The following is a 20,003-nucleotide window of genomic DNA, read 5'->3' on the forward strand; positions in this document are numbered from 1 at the left end:
GGTGAATAATATGTCTTCTGTTGTGCAAAGGTGCCTGTTTTTAGTTTGTGGCTTAGCTCCCTACCACCATCCTGCCTGTATAATCTGGTACCTTTCCCAACCCTAGAGATCCCCTCCCTGATGCCTCCAGCTGTCCACCACCCATCTTCATCCCTCGCTTAGTCCTCCCTTTACCCAGCCAGCTTTCTGCCATCAATCTTAATGACACCGAACACAGTCTTCTAAGGACATTTCAGCAGGCTCGTCCCTTTCAGCAGTAAGCTCCCCTTTGTTACTTGTGCTTCTCTCCATCACACCAAATGCTGTAGTTCCTTCCCAGAGACCACTCTAACCCAGCTACAGTCAGATAGTCAAGGGGCTGCTGTCTCTGGGGCTTCTCCACTGACTACTCATTCCATCACTCTTCCTACCACACAGCAGGGTCACAGAAATGAAGTGACTTGCCCAAGGTATCACAGCCAAACAGTGATAGAACCCAAGGGTTCAAGGTTCCAGTCCTCTCCTCTATTAGGCATGTTCTCTTTCCAGATACCAATAGGGTATAACACAATTCAGAAGAGGGAGAAAGCTCATCTACCTCATGAAAATCTAAGGTGACCCCTTCCCTTCCATACTCTTACCTTGGGTTTTGCTTGTATAATGTGCTGGTAGTTTACTGAATCTTGGAATCCAAATAGCGTGTAGGTATCTTGCTCGTAAGCAAGTAGAGGGCTCTACTGTCTTAGGTGCTGACGCCAATGGGAGTGGAGGGTTCCAGGCATCTCTCAGTATCAAACCCTTTGCTTGGAAATCTTCTCTTTTGATGGGGCTGGAGGGAAGGGACTTGTTCTGTGCAGCTGGAGGAGTCTTTTTTTTAACGATGGTGAAATTCTATATGCAGCAGACATCTTTCTTATAAAATAAACTTATGTTGAAGCAGTGGTGTGACACACCTGTCCTGTGTCTGGGCATATTGTCTCTTACCTCTCCCCAGAGGTACACTAATAAGCCTATTGTTCAGTTCTCTTGTTGTTGTTTTCTTCAGAGTCCACTTTGAAAACCTAAGGAATGCTCCAGTCTTTGTGCTTAATGTCAATCATGATTTTGAGGATGACCCAGCAGAACAAGAAGAGCTCATGAGGAAGGTAAGCAGTGTTGATACCAGCTCATTTTTGCTATTCATGTAAAATGCAGAATTAGATGTGTTGTGTGAGAATGAGGAATATTTTCTTTCTCTTTTGCATGTCTTTCTCCTTCTAATAGCCATCTGTTATGTACTGTCCTATCAGCTTGGACTGTTCCTGCAGCAATATCACCTTATTCTCTGATCCAATTTCACCCCATAAGCTAATCAGTCAGGCGAGGTCAGCAATTGGACAAGAGATCTCCAGGTGCTTTGTATGTATGCTAGCTACTGTCTCCAGCATCCTGGCTTGGTATTAAGAGATGCTGTGCTGCTAGAGGTGATGACTTATAGATAAGACGTAAAACTAAAGGCCTGATTGCTGTGAGATCTTCAGTGTCACACTTCTTGAAAGGCATAGTTTTCACCTCTTGGCCAAGTGCCATATCAGGTAATAACATGCTATCTGTGTAAATTCCCACTGAAGTTGCTGTTGGATACGATTTTCCAGTTTCCTTCCCTAAACCATAGCATTTTTGTAAGCTGTTAAACAACTGATGGGTTTCACCCCAGAAATACTGTAGGGATATTTAAAGGTTTATATTAAACATGGTTTATGTGAGAAATGATTTATTGATTTATTGTTAATACTTTAGAACTTAAGGTTTACACTTTAGAACTTAAGGTTTATGTTAGAAGTAAATTTGTAATGATTTATTGTTAGAAATAGCTGTGTCTGTGTGAAGCCAAAGAGATACTTTGTATAAAACTTGTTAAATGTCAATAGACTCTAAGCGTCTGTTCTCTAAGTGAAACTTTGTAGTGCTAAATTGGTCAATTGATTCAGCGCGCAAGCCGTCAATTGACCCTATGCCTCAGGCAAAACTGTATAATTACTACAAATAGAGACCCCCGCCTCTGTAAATTCATTTTTATCTAAAGATCAAGAGTGTATGTGAATGAGTGCCTAGTTTAAATGATGAATGAATGGTTAGGGAGTTACCAGCCTGAAAAATTCAGTGTCGGCCGAAGAAGGTGTCAAGTGGAATCAACCAGATGACCCCCGGAGGGCGAACTGGAATCCACCCCAAGCACCTAACAAACATCTGACAGAATGGAGCCAGCTACCTGCTGATTGATCTAGCAACAGCAGAATGAAACAACTCCCATGACCTAGGGAAAAATCCCTATAAAAACTGGACTCTGAAGACTGAGAACTTTGAGTCTATGGTTCTGCTGCCAGCTTCCAGGAGCATCAGGTGCACCTGATCCGGACTTGGCTCCACTCTTGTGTACAGGGTACCTGGCCAGTATTCTGTCACAAGCAACTTTAGGCTGGTAACTATAATATCTATATAGAACCTGTATGAATGATTGTGTGAATGGAGATTATATATATATATATAAAGTAATCATAGGAATAAGTAGCCAAACAACATTGTTTGCTGTTATCTTTTATTATGGTATTAACAATAAATGTGACAAATGTCTTATCCCCTTTAATAAGATCCTGCTGGTTTTTACTGGTCTAGTATAATTGGTATAACAGTACTGTATTTCAGTACTGGAGAAAAATGATCCCTCTGAATAGTTTTTAAAACTATAGCTCCTCTCATCCTTGAGGAGCCTGAATAAATAGAGGATGACAATATTACTTCTCTGATCAGTGAGAATACACTGTGAATTCTGCCAGGAAGTCCATAGTGGAGGTTTGTTTGTTTACGAGCAGGATAATGTTTGTCCATTTTTATTATTACTACTTGTATTGTGATAGGTACCTAGAAGCTACAGTCATGGACCAGGAATCCATTGCGTGAGGCACGGTGCAAACACAGAAGATAGTATTATTCTTCCTTTTGTGGAGTTGTATTGATGTGGTGGCTGGCTTGCTAAAGGGGAAACGCTGGTTTTTTCCCAGGGAATACATTGGTGGGATTGTATTCTACTAATATTGTGTGTGTGTAATGCATTCATGTAGATATGAGTCTAATAAACGAGTTACATTTCACAGACTTATTAAATATGAGTACATTGCAGTGTTACTGCTTGTCCTCTAAAATGTATGTGAAAAAATGTATGCTTGATTGTAATCTTCGTATGTGTTTGTACAGCGTCTGCCACAATGGGGGGCCTTGACCTTGATGGTGAACTTTGAGCACTACTGCAATGAAAATAGTGATATCTTCTTCATTGACCCCTCCAGGTCAAAAGTTTTAAGACCTGCTAAAGCTTGTTGCTCTATCAGTGTTCCTAAGAAAATAGTCTAACTGTGAAGTCCTTGTGATAACTCCTTAGCAAATAGATTGTTTTGAATGAAATGTAGAACTACTTAGGTTTTTGTTGCATGCTTTTTGTGCAGTCTGATAAATTTCACTTTTATAAAAGTTGCTCTCTTTCCCTCACAGGTAAAGGCTTTTATAAAGACTCTGTGATCTGAAGCTTTGCCATCTCCCTCCACTACCAACCCAGAATTTCTTATTTATTTGCGACCAGTTGGACCTGATAATGCTGCTTGCCATTAAAGGGTCAAACAAAATAATCAGCAAATCTGTGTGTCAAACTTGGAAGGCCAAAAATGTAACTGAGGTATTTTAGTGAATTGCATTGAATTCTGTGTTTTTCTTCCAAACCAAATGTTACTTTTCCAGGAGAAAAGATGTACAGTCACCCATGAGCAACCCTATAGTAACACACCCATGTGCATCTTATGGAAAGAAGAAGATTAAGAACCTCAGAAAATTAATTTTCTGATCTTCCAAAGGGTGTTATGATCAGTGGCGGAAAGAAGTGATTTTAGACGTTATGAAAATGCCTTCTACTTATGCCACAGCTTAAGTATTTCAGCCTTGCTTTCCTTTCATTGCTGAAGGTGATCTGCAGAAACCTTCTATTCCATTACATGCTGAATGCACCCAATGAGGGTATTGTAAAGAATTATAGGAACCAATGGTCCCGATTCCCCACGGCTCTGCACCCGTGCAAAGTGAATGTAATATGCTGCCAAATCAGTGTCAGCATTTCACACTCATTTAGCACAAGTGTAAGTGGTACGTTGAAGTCAGTGGAGAATAAGACCCAACATAGCCATTTTTGGCACTTCTAATCCACTCATTGCAGTAGAAGGCAATCTTATTTAATATTAAGCCAGCTTCTCTTATTAAGTTTGCAACTTACTTGGTGTGTTTTCTATATCTTGGGCCTAATGATGAATTACCCTAGTATCATCTCATCAGCCAGACAGCTGCTGGAGCCCTCACGGAAGGAAAAGAGAAATGGCATACCATATATTGTCTGAAAATGTTTTAATATTTCACATTTTAAAGTAAGCCTAATGATTTAGAATAGGGGATTGGAAGTCAGGATCACTTGGGTTCTGTTACCACCCCCACCACTGACTTGCTCTGTTATTTCATGCAAGTCATTTAGCCTCTTCAGCATTTATGACATCCTCAGATGAAAGGCATTTATACATATAATATGCAAAACAGATCCTGTTCTTAAAATACCTTGCAAAATGATAGCTGTTTGACAAGCTGCTTTTACCTTACCACTCAACCTGGCACCTTGGATGGGCCGACACTAGTGCAGTCCACCCTGGGATGTAATCTGGACACTGCAGAAGCTAAGAAGGGGAGAAGAAAGAAAGACATGAATTTCAGTGGAAGTTGGCTGCCTGCTTCCCTTATTTTCCTTTTGAAAATCTGATCTGAAATGCAACGAGGTCAGCGGTGCACAAATTTGGCTTTGTCCATCTAGCTCCCACTTATCTTTCCTTGCTGAAACATACCTGAATGGATTTGTTAGAAGGTGCAGCGTGTCCCTCTAAGACCATAAAGCCTCATAAGACTAATAAGTCTTCAGTAAACATGAAGAGACAAAGGAGAAGCAGGAATGATCTTAAGACAGGCAGTTTTGAAATACCAGAGAGAAATATGGCCTTGTTAAGACAGTAGCAAAGATCTTTCCAACTGTGTGTGTGCTGAGATGCCCTTCGTAATCAAACTCTTGTGGGGCCATTGTGTATTGGATGAAATCCTGGTCCCATTGAAGTCAATCGTAAGACTCCTGCTGTCTTCAGTAGGGTCAGGAGTTTACCTGTTGGTGAATCAGAGGGAATTTTGTGAAATGATTGTCTGGTCACTCTTAAGGTGTAGACCTACACGTTACTGTTAGGTTACATTGCAACACTCAGCAGTTCCTATGACCAAGAAGGACTAAAATCAAGCAAATCTGTATACGTAGTTTAGTTTTAGACCTCTTTAGTCTAAAGGTAAATAGTAAACTGTACAAACTTATCTAGATATCACCTTGTGCTCCAAGGGGAACATAAATATATGTGTCTAGATGTCTGCAGGGTGAATATTTGAGGAACAGCCACCTCATAATGTAAATTTGGTGGACTGGTTAAATTCTGAAGGAAAATTCTGGGTATTTATTTAGCTTGTGTTAAATTAAAAAGTATATTACTTTTCAGCTGTCTTGTCCATGTTTTGGCTGTCCAGCAGTGAAAGGAGCTGTGTGGTGGTAAATTGCATCAGTCATGCAAATCAGTGTTGGGGACGACTAGTGACTATTGGCAGGATTGTCTTGTGGCTAAGGAAGTGGACTGGGAGACCTGGGTCAGACCCACTGTCTGATTTTTTTGGGCCAGTCACTTAGAGTTAGATATTCAGAAGTGCTCAGCACACTGGGTGCTGAGCTCATTAAACAAGTCATCTATCTTCTTTCCCTTTGCTTCTGTAGTGGGTGCTGGCCTCTGCAACTCCCAGTTGGCTTCCCATCAGGCCATCAGTGCCTGTTACAGTCTGAAGTGGGACACTAGATGGCGCCTGACCTCCAAGCTCCTGTTTCCTGATTCAATTTATTTATTTTAAACTGTGCTCTAAATTGCTTATTTGCTAGGAATAATAAAAAGCATGGATACTCAGAGGTACTTGCAAGGGCTGTAAAACAAATGAGGTTTGGTTTTTTTTATGCATGGCGAGGTCGTAGCAAATAGGGAAACACAGAAGCCAGTGTTCCCAGGGTGGGCAATTTTCAGACTTCCTTTTAGATAACCATAGCTTAGTATTACCCCTAATGTATATTCTTAATCAGTTACTTAGTAATAGGAATTCTGGATCAAAAAATCACCTGCCAAGAAAGCTGTCTCTTGTCTCCTGTGTGGTTTTAGATCTCAGCTGTGCTGCTGCTATTATCAGAAAGCAGAACATAAGTTTGCATTTTGTAATTTCAACACAACATAGTTCTTTTGTTCTAACAGATTTTCTTCTCTTCCCTAGTTACACAGTCACCTTCTTTCTGTAGAGTATGGTTAATTAAATGCCCTTTCCTAGGGATAGATGGGCATACATCTTGCTGTATTTCTTAATCCCTGAAAGCAACCTTTCTTATCATACTTTGCATTTTCATAGCACTCTTCAGCCCTGGATCTCAGTGGTCTACAATCCCCATATTACAGATGAGGAAACAGATGAGGAAACTGAGGTATGGGGAGGTGAAATGACTAGCTGAAGGTACCCCCGTGAGTCAATGGCAGAGTGGCATATAGGAACCTAGGTATCCTGACTCTGTCTTCTAACCATTTTGTGAACAGACTGCTTAGTATTTATATCTAACTTACTGCACCCTCTGTGGTACTGATCAGGCTAATTCTGGTGACCGCTCTGTAAGGGGATATTACAGTTATCAAATACTTACACTCCCTGGAACTGCAAGTTGGAATCTGAACAGAATTAACTCAACCTTTCCGAGGAAGATAAACTGAGATCTGTGCAACTTGTAGTGTTTAAAGGAAACCTTTGAAAACTGTGGTTCTGCTCTGACAGAGCCCATTACACTTTTCATACGAGTTGGACATTGCCCTGTCACTAACATATGTCCTACCCCCAATATTTGCACCGCATGCTGCATGCAGCAGCTACCACCTCCTCCCCAGCGTTGGCTGCATTTCAGTGGTTGTGTAGCTATAGATCAAATCACATTAGGATACTTCAGTTGGGTCAGTTTTTTTTATTGGTGTGAACTAGTGCATCTCCACTGACTTCAGTAGAACTGTGCCAATTTATACTAGCAGGGAATTTTAGCCTGTTATCTGCATATTATTTGGAGAATAAGAATTGCCAGATTGGATCAGCCCGAGGTCCAGCTAATCCAGAATCCTGTCTCTGCCAGCTGTCGATATGAGATGCTTTAGAGGAAGATGTAAGAACCCCCATTGTCCTGTTCTGCATTGAAAGTTGCTGCTTCTGTACCAAATGGATGACACAAATCATGCAAGGAACAGGAAGCGAAATTCTGTTCTGAGTAGGAGGAGAGTTTTTCCAGAGACACATTGTCTCTGCAAAGCCTCCAAGTTGACTAAGATACACAACTCGCTACTTGTTTTGCTGTAGTGGGCCAAGCTGCCTCTACACCTTTGCCAACCAGGGTGCCTCTTTAGCACTGCCTAGAAGTGGGGTCTTTAGCCTCCATGGGTCACTCATTCCTTGCTGTGGCCGCTTGCAATGGCGATCTAGATTTAATGTTTGAAAAACTGACCAACCCTCCCTGACTTGTGACCAGCACAGAATAATCCTTCAGCTATGTGTTTGCACTGGGATGACCTCAAGTGATACAGATGATGTAGAAAGACCTTTTGTCCTACCACATTCAGAAGCCCTGACTTCTTGTTTATAGTTGAGCATCACCATTGAGTTTGCTTTATCAGGCAACACTTGAAAAGTTGCATTGTAAATGTGCAGTAGGTGAGTGTCTAAACTCCTTAATCCCATACTCACAAAGCCTGATGTATGGTTTCCCTCCCCCATCCCAAACCACTTTTTGGGAACTGGAGGGACGAGGCTTCAAATTATACCAAACACCTTTATGCTTTAGTTCATGTATTAATAATAAAGGACAGGTGGTTTCCTAAGGTCTGTTGTGTGGAGCTGAAGTAGAGGGGCCTGTAAACAGAACTTGTATGGAAGCCCAGTTGCAGCTGGTGTCAAACAGTGCTCAGAACCTGGTATGCTGGCTATGCTGAACCAGGCTGTCTCTGCTGGTTGATTCCAGTGGAGTTATACTAGCGTAACTCAAGTCATGGAGGAGCTATTGGCTAGCTGATTCCTGCTAGCTACTCTCTTAGCCTGATTGTCCACTCCATTACATTGGATTAACTGGGTTGTCGGAAGCCAAACTCCATTAGTCTCCTTTTGAAAATCCTGTGAGCGTGTGAGTTGCCCCAGTGCATAATAGTGTCTCTTTCTTGCCATGTGTGTTTTCACTGGGTTGTTTATTCCAAGTCCCTCAAAGCAATGGGATAGAGAGGTTTTTTTGCTGCTATGCTACTGGTGTGCAAATCCAGCCCTGGTAAGTAGCGACTGTTGTCCTACGAGTACTGTTTGGTGTCTCATGTGAGGTGACTTTCTCTTTAATGAATAGTTGTCAGACATTATTTACACTCTGATGGAAAAAAGCTGGCAAGTGCAAAGATCTAGGAGTTAAGGTAATTTGATTTTCTGGATCATAAATCTCTACAAACTGTGTAAAATTCTCATGGTTGGGCCCTTTTATAAAACAAAAGGCCTGATTCTCCTTTCCCTTACCCCAGTGTAAATCCATTTGAATCAGGTACACCCGTGTAAGAGGAGAAGCAGACCCAATGCTTTTACAGTTCTGGTACTCCTGGGTTTCTCACAAAGGGTTCTCTTCTGTTTTTAGTGTGGAGTGGCAACTACTGTCACCAGTGCAACTAACTCCATGTAGTCACTTTGGATTTACACTGGAAGAGAGCAGAACTTTGCTACTTCTGTAACAATTCTCAGATGAGGTTGTCTCTTTTTGAGACATAGGTTACACACATATCCAAATTCTGTCTCCATTTATTCTGGTCCAAGTCCAGTGACTTCCCTTGGATAAATGAAGACGGAATTTGGCCCATAGTAATAAGCTGTTTTTCCCCCCCCCTTTTTTTCCTAGTTATTCTATTACAAGTGCTGACTGTATCCAGTTTTACAGGGAGTTATCATACCTATTTAGATTAGTTTTACATTGTGCATCCGTCTGCATTGTTTAACAAACAAAATTATGCTGTTCTTCAGAGTGAAAGGCTAGCAAGTACCACTGGCTCAGCAATTATTTGGAACTCCACCCCCATCTAATACACCTAACCCAATTATCAAGTGCTGTGGTTAGGTGAAGGACAGAATCCCTAAATGACCCTATCTTGATCAGCTTATGTGTAGTAGTAAGAGACAGTATACCCTTTTTTTTCCTTTTTTTCAAGTGCCTGCAGCAGATGCATTGTTTGTTCTCATTTGTACATAGCAACGCAGGAATGCATTGTGCTTTACATAGTGACTAAAGTTATAGGCCTGTATTCTCCTTTCACGCTGGTTTTATATGTCTCCAACTTGATTGATTTCAACAGAGTTACTGCTGATTTACGCTAGTGCCAGCAAGATCAGAATCAAGGCCACGGGCCCTGTGCCCAAAAGGTTTGTAATCTAAATTGATCCTTAAAATCTGCTTGAGAGGAGGGATATTCCAATTCATCAGAGAGGTTGGAGAGAAGGAAGATGCAGAATAGGGTTATGGGGTTGTTAATTCTCTGCCTTCTGAGTGCTCAGGAATCATTTCATCACCCCAGTTTTACAAACTTATCCCCAAATACATTCAGAGGCAAATGCCTCCTTCCCCTGCTGTGTGAATTTACACAAACACATCAGCTAGAGAACTATGTGGAATATCCAGACTATGAACACACGGAAATACCAGACGGGACAGGGAGGGCTGGGTTTGGGCCCTTATCAGTGCTGGAGTGGACTCTTGCTAGACATAGCAGAAAGATAAAGGACAAAGTATCTGGGGTTTGGTTTATTAAAGGAGTCCAGATTCTTTTTAAAGTTGACTCCATTCAGCTTATTTAAAAATAAATAAGTGAATGAATTTGGTGTTGCTGAAAGGTGCTGTCTTGAGAGCCCAGCTGGAAGACTGGCCTAATTTTCATTGAGACTAAGCCTTTTTATACTGCTCTAGCCATGTGAAATGGTCAGATAGCTAACCTCCACTTTAAAGCCCCTTTATAGAGCCAAGATGGTATAAAGGGACCTAGTGTAATTGGGAATTCAGGACTAAAATAACCTGTTGATCTAAGCACATTGCTGCAAGCTTACATACCCACACTGCCCCCACCACTTAGCATGTTTACACTGCTATTGCTAATCCTGTTTTACCCGAGGGTTAAACATGGGAAGGGGGGACAAACACGAGCCCTGTGTCTACAGTACAATTGGCAAATCAGGTTTAGATAATATGTATTAAAACAGTACTAGCAAATGTAATGCAGACCAAGCCTCTGGCCAAGATTTTCAAAGAGTGACTGATAATTTTGGGTGTCCAATTGCAACCACCATAATGGGGCCTGGATGCTGAGGCAACTTTTAAGCTGGGCATCCAAAATCACTAGTCACTTTTGAAAATCTCAGCCACTGTTTGTAACCTCTGACCTGGAGGACCATAATTCAGTGGAACCTCCATTCATTTATTAGTGTCTGTTGGGACTGCCCACTAAAGGTGCCACGTAAGTGGATTTTGTAATGCTGATGTTTATGGTAGTCTGTGGTCCTAACTTCTTGAGACACCTCTGAAAATTCCAGCCCTGGTGCCAAAATGGACCTGCCACTTTGCAAAGAAATAGACATATGCCTGCCCCAGGGAACTTACAGTTTTCCTCTCTCAGTTCTGTCAGCCAGCTGTGATCTAGCGAGTTATTGGAGTTAAAGCTGCAAATGACTAGGGATCAGACTAAACTGGTTTGTGTCCTTATGCATCTCCCGATGTGCCAGCAACATCCAGGTGTTCCCTAGAATGGCATGCGTGTATACAGTCGTTTAAATGACTGATCTTGGTTCCAGCACCATGTATGCATTTCACTCAAGCAGATGCTCAGATGAATATGGATGTGAGAAATTATTATTATTAGCATAGAACAATCCTGGGCTTAGAATTTTTTTAAAAAAATGTTTGGTCCCTGGTAGATGAAGCAAGGAGAGAGAAATGCATAGAAATTTAACCGGACAGTATAGGAAAAATGGTATTTCATTTCTCTCTCCTGCATCTCTCAACTGAAAGCACTTCTTTGCCTTACTTTATACTTCTCGGTGCGTCTCTCCCTCTGCTGTTATTTCACATTGTAACTTTGTTGTTTTAACTCTGCAGTGTTTCGGGATAGTTTGCACGGAAGAGGCTGAAAGCTATTAGATCACGGAACAGTCTTCTCAGGCAAGTGTGAGAATTTCATTACTGGAGTCATTTTAAATGACTCTGGACAAAGTACTTTGTTCAATGTAGGAACAAATCCTTTATTTGATCCTATGTGGGATGGACTATATGGCATATCAGTTCTCTCCAGTCACTCATAGCTATAATTCTAGGGTCAACCCAGCTCTTGCTAAAGTCAGTGGAGGCTGTGACCTCTATTTCAATGAGAGTATGGCCCGGTACTCTTTGACTCGGGGAAATAAGAAGACCAGTGTATATAGAGAATTAGGCCATGATCCATTAACTTCAGTGGGACTGTGTGCAGGCTCAGGGGTCAGAGGAATTTGAAGAATCATGGCTGTAAGTGGAAAGCATACTCTTCAGTGAACTAATTTGCGGTCATGGAACACAGGCTCCCGCATTGCAGCATAAAGGACTGGAAACTTTGAATGTATGGGGACAGGTTAAGAGGAACAGACTTAGGCTCTCATTGAGAACATATTCAAGTGCAGTTTGAATAGTGATCAGAACGTTCAAAACCTGATGTTGTGGAAATGAAAGAGGCGCCTCATTCTTCCTAGAGCACATGAAGCCAACATACGTTGATGTAAAAACCAGAGGGTTTGCCAGCACGGAATCCTTGAAAGGCATGTTACAATCATTGGAGCAACTTGCCTTCTGCAGTAAAAGCCTTGAATTTAAGAGGCCCTGCAGAACAGTGCTGCAAAAATCAGCTACATGTAATTCACAACAAATAAGCACTGAGCCTCATTTGAGTCCAGAAATCAGACCAGTAAGATAATAGGAGATTTCCCAATCATTGGTGCTGACTTGACACACCTTATTGTAAAGAGCTGGAACATTTTCCCTAGTTTACTAAAGGCCTGGGCCCTGATTCAGCAAAGTTTTGGAGCATGGGCTGAACTCTTAGCATGTGCTCCCCTTCTATTAAAGACAACGGGATGTAAGCATGTGCCAGAGGCCGGATCCATTGAAATCAGTGGACATTAGGAGCATGAATATCTTTAAGGGCCTGGACCTAAATGCTTTGCTGAATGGGAAAGGAATTACTTGTGCACTTAAAGTTAGGCATGTACTTAAAGGCTTTGCTCAGTCAGGGCTCTAAACCTTGTAACAATCTTGCATTAGACCCTGTGCTATGGATTAATGAGTTAGTTGCATTTTTAACAATAATATTTATATAGTGATTTACAAACATTAACTAATTAATCTTTATGATCTCTTATTAGGTAGATATTAGCACCTGGGTGAAACAGAAGTACAGAGAGATTTAAGGTAGGGAATTGAGTTAGTGCCCTGTGTTACTTCTTTATATTGGCTAAAGCTGGCCTGAATAGTTGTGTTTGTTTAACTGTAGACATGTCAGGATTGTTAGTCTGGATTTTCCTCATTCTGCTGGAGTACTGTTGGTTTTAAGGATGGGGTGAGTATCATCACCCCTTGATTGACTTGAGAGGCAGCCTGGTCCAGTAGCTAAAGAACTAGAAGTCAAGAGAGCTGTGCTCTGTTCCCAGTTTTACTACAGACCTTCTGGGTGGCCTGGGCAAGCCATTTCCCCACTTTGTGCCTATTCTAACCCAGCCCCACTCTGTGTTTTCCTGGTCTAGTTAGAATATAAACTCTTAGGCCGAGATCCTTAAGGTATAAAGTGCCTAACTCCCCTCTGTTGATTTCAAGGGGAATTAGGCACCTAAGTAGCTTTCAGGATCTGGGCCTGAGTCTCATAGCAAATCTCTTACTCTGTACAGTACCTAGCACGATATGGCTTCATTTTCAGGTGGCCCCCTAAGCACAAATGCAGTATAAGTAATAATAGTAGTGAGTCTTTATTACAAGATCTATTTTCTCCCAAAGTTTCTCAGGCCTTAAAGCAAAGACTAAACAAAGGTTTTAAATGCTCTGAATATTAAATCACTTCCAGTCTTCATTAATCAGATTTTCAGTTGTCCAGTCATCCATACAGACTTCTGGGAACGACAGAATAGAGAAGAGCTACTTTTTTTAAATATAGAAAATGAACAGCCACAGAAAAATAAACTTGAAAGGATGGAGAGAAGTATTATTATTATTATTATTCTTTAAAGCCTTCTTCACACATCACTTCTGCCCTTGGCTGGTCAAGGACCTTGCCCAAGATCATATAACAAGTCAGTGCCAGAGCAGGATAAAGACAGCTGCTCCTGACTGCTAGTCCTGTACTTAATCCTGCTGCCTCTTCCATCCTCCCATTCTATTAGTTCACTCCCCATAATCTGCTTTCAAGTTGCTCTGAAATGTAAGGGCCTCTTTGATTGTTGTCTTCCCTGGTTGTCTTGCTCTAGTGCCAAATTAATCAATTAGCAAAGTCTCCCCATCTGTTAGCTGGATGGGCTCGACGCATACGTTGCCTGCGTGCCAGAGAAGGCACAAACCGCGGACACTTGTGGCTTTGTAGGCGGCAGCTTTTGCAGCTGTGAGAAAAGGGAGGTTGCCTGCAGCCAAGCCAGTAGAAGCTCTGCTGCACTTGTCTTTGCTGGCACTGGTGCATTGCATTGAGTTGGAAAAGCTGGTAGAAAACACAGGGGAAAGTGGCGCTGCTTCTAAGCTTAGAATCAGAGAAATGTCGGTCTGGAAGGAACTGCGGAGGTGATCGAGCCCAGTGGTGAGGCAGGATCAAGTCAACCTAGACCCAGGGTTGGCAGCCTTTCAGAAGTAGTTGCAGAGTCTTCATTTATTCACTCTAATTTAAGGTTTTGCGTGCCAGTAATACATTTTAATGTTTTTAGAAGGGCTATTTTATAAGTCCAGATTATATAACTAAACTAGTGTTGTATGTAAAGTAAATAAGATTTTTAAAATGTTTCAAAGCTTCATTTAAAATTAAATTAAAATCCAGAGCCCCCCAGACTGGTAACCAGGCCCCGGGCAGTGTGAGTGCCACTGAAAATCAGCTCGGGTGCTGCCTTTGGCACACATGCCATAAGTTGCCTACCTGTGACTTAGACCATCCCTGACAGGTGTTTGTCTAACCTGTTTTTTCAAACCTCCAGTGTTGGGGATTCTGCAACCTCCCTTGGAAGCCTGTTGTAGAATTTAACTACCCTACCCTTAGAGTTAGAAAGTTTTTCCTGATATCTAACCTAAATCTCCCTTGCTGCAGGTTAAACCCATTACTTCTTGTCTGAGCTTACACTGAAGAAACATTGGGTAGGATGAATGTAAGACTATCCTTTTATGGTTAGTACTGCGGAAGCACCCTAGAGGCCCCAATCAAGGATCTGGGCCCCATTGTGTTAGGCACTGGATGTACCCATAACAAAAAAGCCCCAAACAGCTTTAGCCTAAGAGGGATGACAGGTGTATACAACAGATAGACGAGGGTAGCACAAGGTAACAGTGAGACAATCGTGTCATGTAGTAAGCAACAGGCGCAGCATGCAAACTACCTGAACGTTGTTCAGTCTTTGACTTATTAAAACCATCCATCCCTGGCATTAGACAAACACAAATTCATAAGAACAGCCGTACCGGGTCAGATCAAAGGTCCATCTAGTCCAGTATCTGTCTACCGATAGTGGCCAATGCCAGGTGCCCCAAAGGCAGTGAAGCTAACAGGCAATGATCAAGTGATCTCTCTCCTGCCATCCATGTCCATCCTCTGATGAACAGAGGCTAGGGACACCATTCTTTACCCTTCCTGGCTAATAGCCATTTATGGACTTAGCCGCCATGAATTTATCCAGTTCCCTTTTAAACATTGTTATAGTCCCAGCCTTCACAACCTCCTCAGGTAAGGAGTTCCACAAGTTGACTGTGCGCTGTGTGAAGAACTTCCTTTTATTTGTTTTAAACCTGCTACCTATTAATTTCACTTGGTGGCCCCTAGTTCTTGTATTATGGGAATAAGTAAATAACTTTTCCTTATCCACTTTCTCCACATCACTCATTATTTTATATACCTCTATCATATCCCCCCTTAGTCTCCTCTTTTCCACGCTGAAGAGGACTAGCCTCTTTAATCTTTCCTTGTATGGGACCCTCTCCAAACCCCTAATCATTTTAGTTGCCCTTTTCTGAACCTTTTCTAGTGCTGGAATATCTTTTTTGAGGTGAGATCACATCTGTACACAGTTCGAGATGTGGGCATACCATGGATTTATATAAGGGCAATAATATATTCTCAGTCTTATTCTCTATCCCCTTTTTAATGATTCCTAACGTCCTGTTTGCTTTTTTAACCGCCTCTGCGCACTGCGTGGACATCTTCAGAGAACTATCCACGATGACACCAAGATCTTTTTCCTGACTCGTTGTAGCTACATTAGCCCGCATCATATTGTATGTATAGTTGGGGTTATTTTTTCCAATGTGCATTACTTTACATTTATCCACATTAAATTTCATTTGCCATTTTGTTGCCCAATCACTTAGTTTTGTGAGATCTTTGTGAAGAACTTCAAAATCTGCTTTGGTCTTAACTATCTTGAGTAGTTTAGTATCATCTGCAAACTTTGCCACCTCACTGTTTACCCCTTTCTCCAGATCATTTATGAATAAATTGAATAGAATTGGTCCTAGGACTGACCCTTGGGGAACAGGAGGACTGAGCTTGTTAACAGAGCCTCTGTCCCCCATCAAGAACTAATCACGGTGCTAGATGTTACAAATCTCTAATTGCTTAAATATAAATCCTTAAATTATCATGATTGTTACTTGCATTAGGGTAGTGCCTGGAGGCTTTGGTGCTGATTGAAGGCCTGGGGTGCTAGGTGCTGTACAAAGACTGTGAGAAACTGTCCCTGTCCTGAAAAGCTGAGCTCATCCTGCTTTCTCCATGGCACAGTCCATCTCAAACTGGGGAAATAAATATCTAGCCTGAAAACAAATAAGGGTGATCCTGTTTAGGGCCCCTTCGAACTAAAAGCCAGGCTCACAATAACAAATCAAGTGTCTGCATTGTCCAGGCCCTGAGAGTGGCCCTACAAAAACAAAAACAGAGCATGTATGACCAAGTCATCCTCAGAGTAACCTACAATAACAAGCCAGTGTGTGCGTAAACCCAGCCCCCAAGAGTGACCCTACAATAGCAAACCAGTATGTGCATAAATCCAGCTCCCAAGGTAACCCTACAGTAACAAACCAGTGCGTGCATAAACCCAGCTCCCAAGAGTGACTCAACAAACACAAAACAATGTGTGCATAAACCCAGCCCCCAAGAGTAACCCTACAATAACAACCTCCCTCATCTGTGGTGTGGCTGACTGGGGTGGTGCCAGACTCAGCCAGCAGGGGGAGCCAGAGGGAAGAAGCCAGCACCATTGCTAAGAGCTGCCCGGGAAGGGAGTGACGGGGAGAAAGGCCTAAGAGCAAATGGTGGGTCAGGGCATAGGGGAATATAGGGGGCACAGAAGACACCTGCCAGACCCCCTCCAAAGTGGGAGGAGGGGTACTGCTGGATAGGATGCAGGCACCCCCTACTGGTGACATGGGGACAGAAGACTGTCACCCCCACATTCCCCTTCCCCAGTGTTGGGAGACATCAAAGCATTGGGGGGGACAAATGTGGGGGTCCTATGGGGTACCCAGAGTGCTGGGGGGCATAGGAGGTTGGGGAACATGGGGGGTTATGGTAGGGGCTCAGGGGTGGCAGAGTACAGGGTAGGGGGCTGAAAGAACTGGGTACATGGGACCCAGAGCGCAGAGTTATGCGCTCACGCCCACGCTGGCAGTATCCCGGTTCTGGGCTATAAATGAAGGACATGGTGCTGCTGGGAAGGGAAAGTGGAGAAACAGCTCAGCTGTAGAGCCAGCTTCTTGGGCCTCCTCCCTCAACTTCTGGGGCTCAATTACTGCCAGCCACTGTCCTGTGGCTGCACCTATGATAACAGCCCCTAGACAAGCGCCATCTCCTGGAGTGACCCTACAATAACAAAGCAGTGTTGTGTAGCTCACCCCCAAGAGGGATGCTACAATAATACCCCAAGGAGCAACTCTACAATAACAAACTAGGGAGTGCCCAGCCTGCTGAAGCAGCCCTACAACAACAAACCAGTGAGTGCATGATCCAGCCCCTTGGAGTGACCCTACAATAACAAACCAGGGAATGCATGGCCCCGCCTCTTGGAGCAACCCTCCAATAACAAGCCAGGGAATGCATAGCCTAGCCCCCTTGGAGCATCCTACAACCGAGGGGATGCACCCGCTCTCCAGCTCTCAGGAGCACTTCACAATAATACCGCATCTTGTGGGGAGCCCAGCAGCCCTTAGCACAAAGGAGTGTGCGTGTGTGACATGGTCGCCACCTTGCCCCAGTTCCCTGCTGCGCCCTGGGAAGCACCCAGCAGTGTATTGCCCTGGGAGCAGCCCAGCCCAGCCATATTTCGCAGCTGATGGATAATTCCCGCCCCTCTCCCCGCTGCTCCCCCTGGCGTGTGCAGCTGGGGCGAGGGCACGTTCCTGGCCAGCATGTGGAAACCTTCCAAAGCCCCCGGCAGCGGGGGAGCCGCCTGCCAGCCAGGGGAGGTGCTGGCAGCCTCTGGGCAGGGTCCCCCGCCTGCCCCAGACAGCCAGGGAAGCAGCCCCAGCTCTCCCCGCAGGGGAGCGGCAGCCCCCCTCCCTCCAGGGGGACAGAGGCAGAGCCTGGCTGGGCGGATCGTGCGCATGGTAAAGCCCCGGAGCCATGTGTCTCCAGCCAAGCGCCTCCGTGGGCTGGGCGCCCCGTTAGCCGGGCAGGTGAGTGCGGCTGGGCGGCAGCCCTGCGGGAACGGGGGGATCCCGGGAGAGGAGACCCCAGGGAGGAAGTCTTGGAGTTTAGCAGCCCCTCAACTTCCCGTAGCGCCCCCGGGGGCAGGCCGCGGTAGCCGCACTCCGGGCGGGACGGTTGGGGGTCGGGTTCACCCGATGCCTCCGGGAAGGGGGTGGTTAGCCGGGATCCCGCTAGCGCGCTGATCCTGGGAAGAGGAACTGCTGATCCAGCTGGGGGGGGGGTCCCCTGGGTCCGCTCCAGGGGGGTTCCGGGAATTTGTGTTCCCAGCGTCGGGGCGGGGGGTCTGGCTGTACCCTCTCCCCTCCCCCAGCATTGTGGGGGCGCTGCTCGGAGAGGAAGCAAAGTGGTTCCCCACGCCCTTCCTCTCCGCTCCCCGCAGCTGCCTGGAAACTTCCCCCATTGTCCGTCCCCTGCACTGGGGCTGGGGGTGAGTTCGTTCTCCGATTCCGCGGCTGGGTTGGCGGGGGGATTCCCCAGCTCTGCGAGGCGCCAGAGCCCGCTGGGCTCATGCTGTTTAGAAAGAGGCCCCCTCCTGTAGCAGAGGGGGAAGGAGCTGGCTGCAGGGCTGGTGTTGCAGGAATCTCCAGAACAAAGAAGCAGCAGCAAGCAACGTGCTGCAGCAGCAGCTGCCTTTGCAATTTGCATCCACACTTCTGCTTGTTCGTTTCCCCTTCTCCTTCATGCACTTCTCTCTCTCTTCTTTATCTCCTTGCCGATTCACACGTTTGCAGGGCTATTTGCTGCACCTCTTGTTGTTGGTAATGGCTCTTTGTGTATTGGGGGCTGGAGGGCAGTGGGGTGATATGTGTTTAAAAAAAACCAACCTCAGCTTCCAAAGAGGGTAGATAAACAGATCCGTGGCTATTAAACACACACACACACGGCTGCAGGCAAAGAAAGATCCGAAGTTAGCAGCGAAGCAGTTAAGAGGGAAAGCAGTTTGCAAAAGAGACTGAAAGTGAAGGGGTTATTAAACTTCTGCTCTCGCTGGTGGTAGCAGCAGCTTGGTCTGTCATGGTTGGGGTTTAAGGAGTCCCGATTTGCCAAGTAAAAATGGACAGCACGAAAGTTGGGGAGTGGATCTTCTCCAGGAGTGGTGGGAATTTAAAGGGGTTCTGGTTTAAGCTATTAGTATCTTAAAACTGTGTTTTAAACGTACCTTTTTCCTGGAGGAAGTTTTATTTTGGGATTTGTAATACTTGCTTTAATTGCAACTCCAATGTTTAAGTGCTTGTTTTTTGGAAATGACTTAGTGTTGGAGAATGGCACAGGGTCATTTTGAGTTCTTAGCCTTACCAAAAGTGCCTTACTTTTTTGGCACTTGATCTGGTGGTGTGAGTGGGAGTGAAATTAATTTAGAGCTACAAAATTACTGGGGTTACAGTCTGTTGTGTTTTTTTGTTTTGTTTTTTGTTTTGCTTCCTCCACCAGAAGACACCTTCTTCACTCTTATTTCTTCGAGATCCCCCAATCTTAAGTAGTGAGAGAAGCTTTACTATTATTTTGTCCTGGAGACTTCAGCAACCTAGGAGATTCCAACTAAACTCTGCAAGTTTCCAAGTCACTGCTCCCCTGCCCCCGCCACTGAAAGTGTGGTGGTATCCAGGATGATCCCCTCGCAGGGAAACAGAACTCAGAGTGTGGAAGCGAAGCACCCCAAGAAGAGAGAAATCACTCGGGTGTAAAACCAGATGAACTGCAAAGAGGGTGGAACGGAGCCGGAAGGTTTGGCAGAACGAAGAGACTGAACTAGTGGAGTGATCACATTTGTTTAGCTATAGATTTATATTCCTCATTTTTAGTAAGGGGGGAGAGGGGTTCCCCCTTTACCAGTCCTTTGGCATCCTTCAGTATTTAGGTCCAGCAAAAAAAAAATTGCTCCCCTGCATTGAT

General features: G+C 44.2%; 1 protein-coding gene across 9 annotated transcripts in view; it reads left to right on the forward strand.

The window, feature by feature from the left end:
- The window catches only part of DGUOK (deoxyguanosine kinase), a 29,155-nt gene extending 17,835 nt beyond the window's left edge, over positions 1–11,320 (forward strand). For 4 of the 9 annotated variants that reach the window (XM_030551922.1, XM_030551917.1, XM_030551923.1 and 1 more), the window contains 2 exons: positions 1,025–1,124; positions 1,243–2,076. In XM_030551922.1, coding sequence (XP_030407782.1) covers positions 1,025–1,124; positions 1,243–1,422 — 280 coding nt within the window. In that variant the 3' untranslated portion in view covers positions 1,423–2,076. The other 5 variants (XR_003998978.1, XM_030551919.1, XM_030551920.1 and 2 more) reach the window with 5 other exon arrangements.
- The last annotated feature ends 8,683 nt before the right edge of the window (positions 11,321–20,003 follow it).

This window comes from Gopherus evgoodei, chromosome 2 (genome assembly GCF_007399415.2).
Source record: "Gopherus evgoodei ecotype Sinaloan lineage chromosome 2, rGopEvg1_v1.p, whole genome shotgun sequence".
In the NCBI taxonomy this organism is placed as follows: Eukaryota; Metazoa; Chordata; order Testudines; family Testudinidae; genus Gopherus; species Gopherus evgoodei.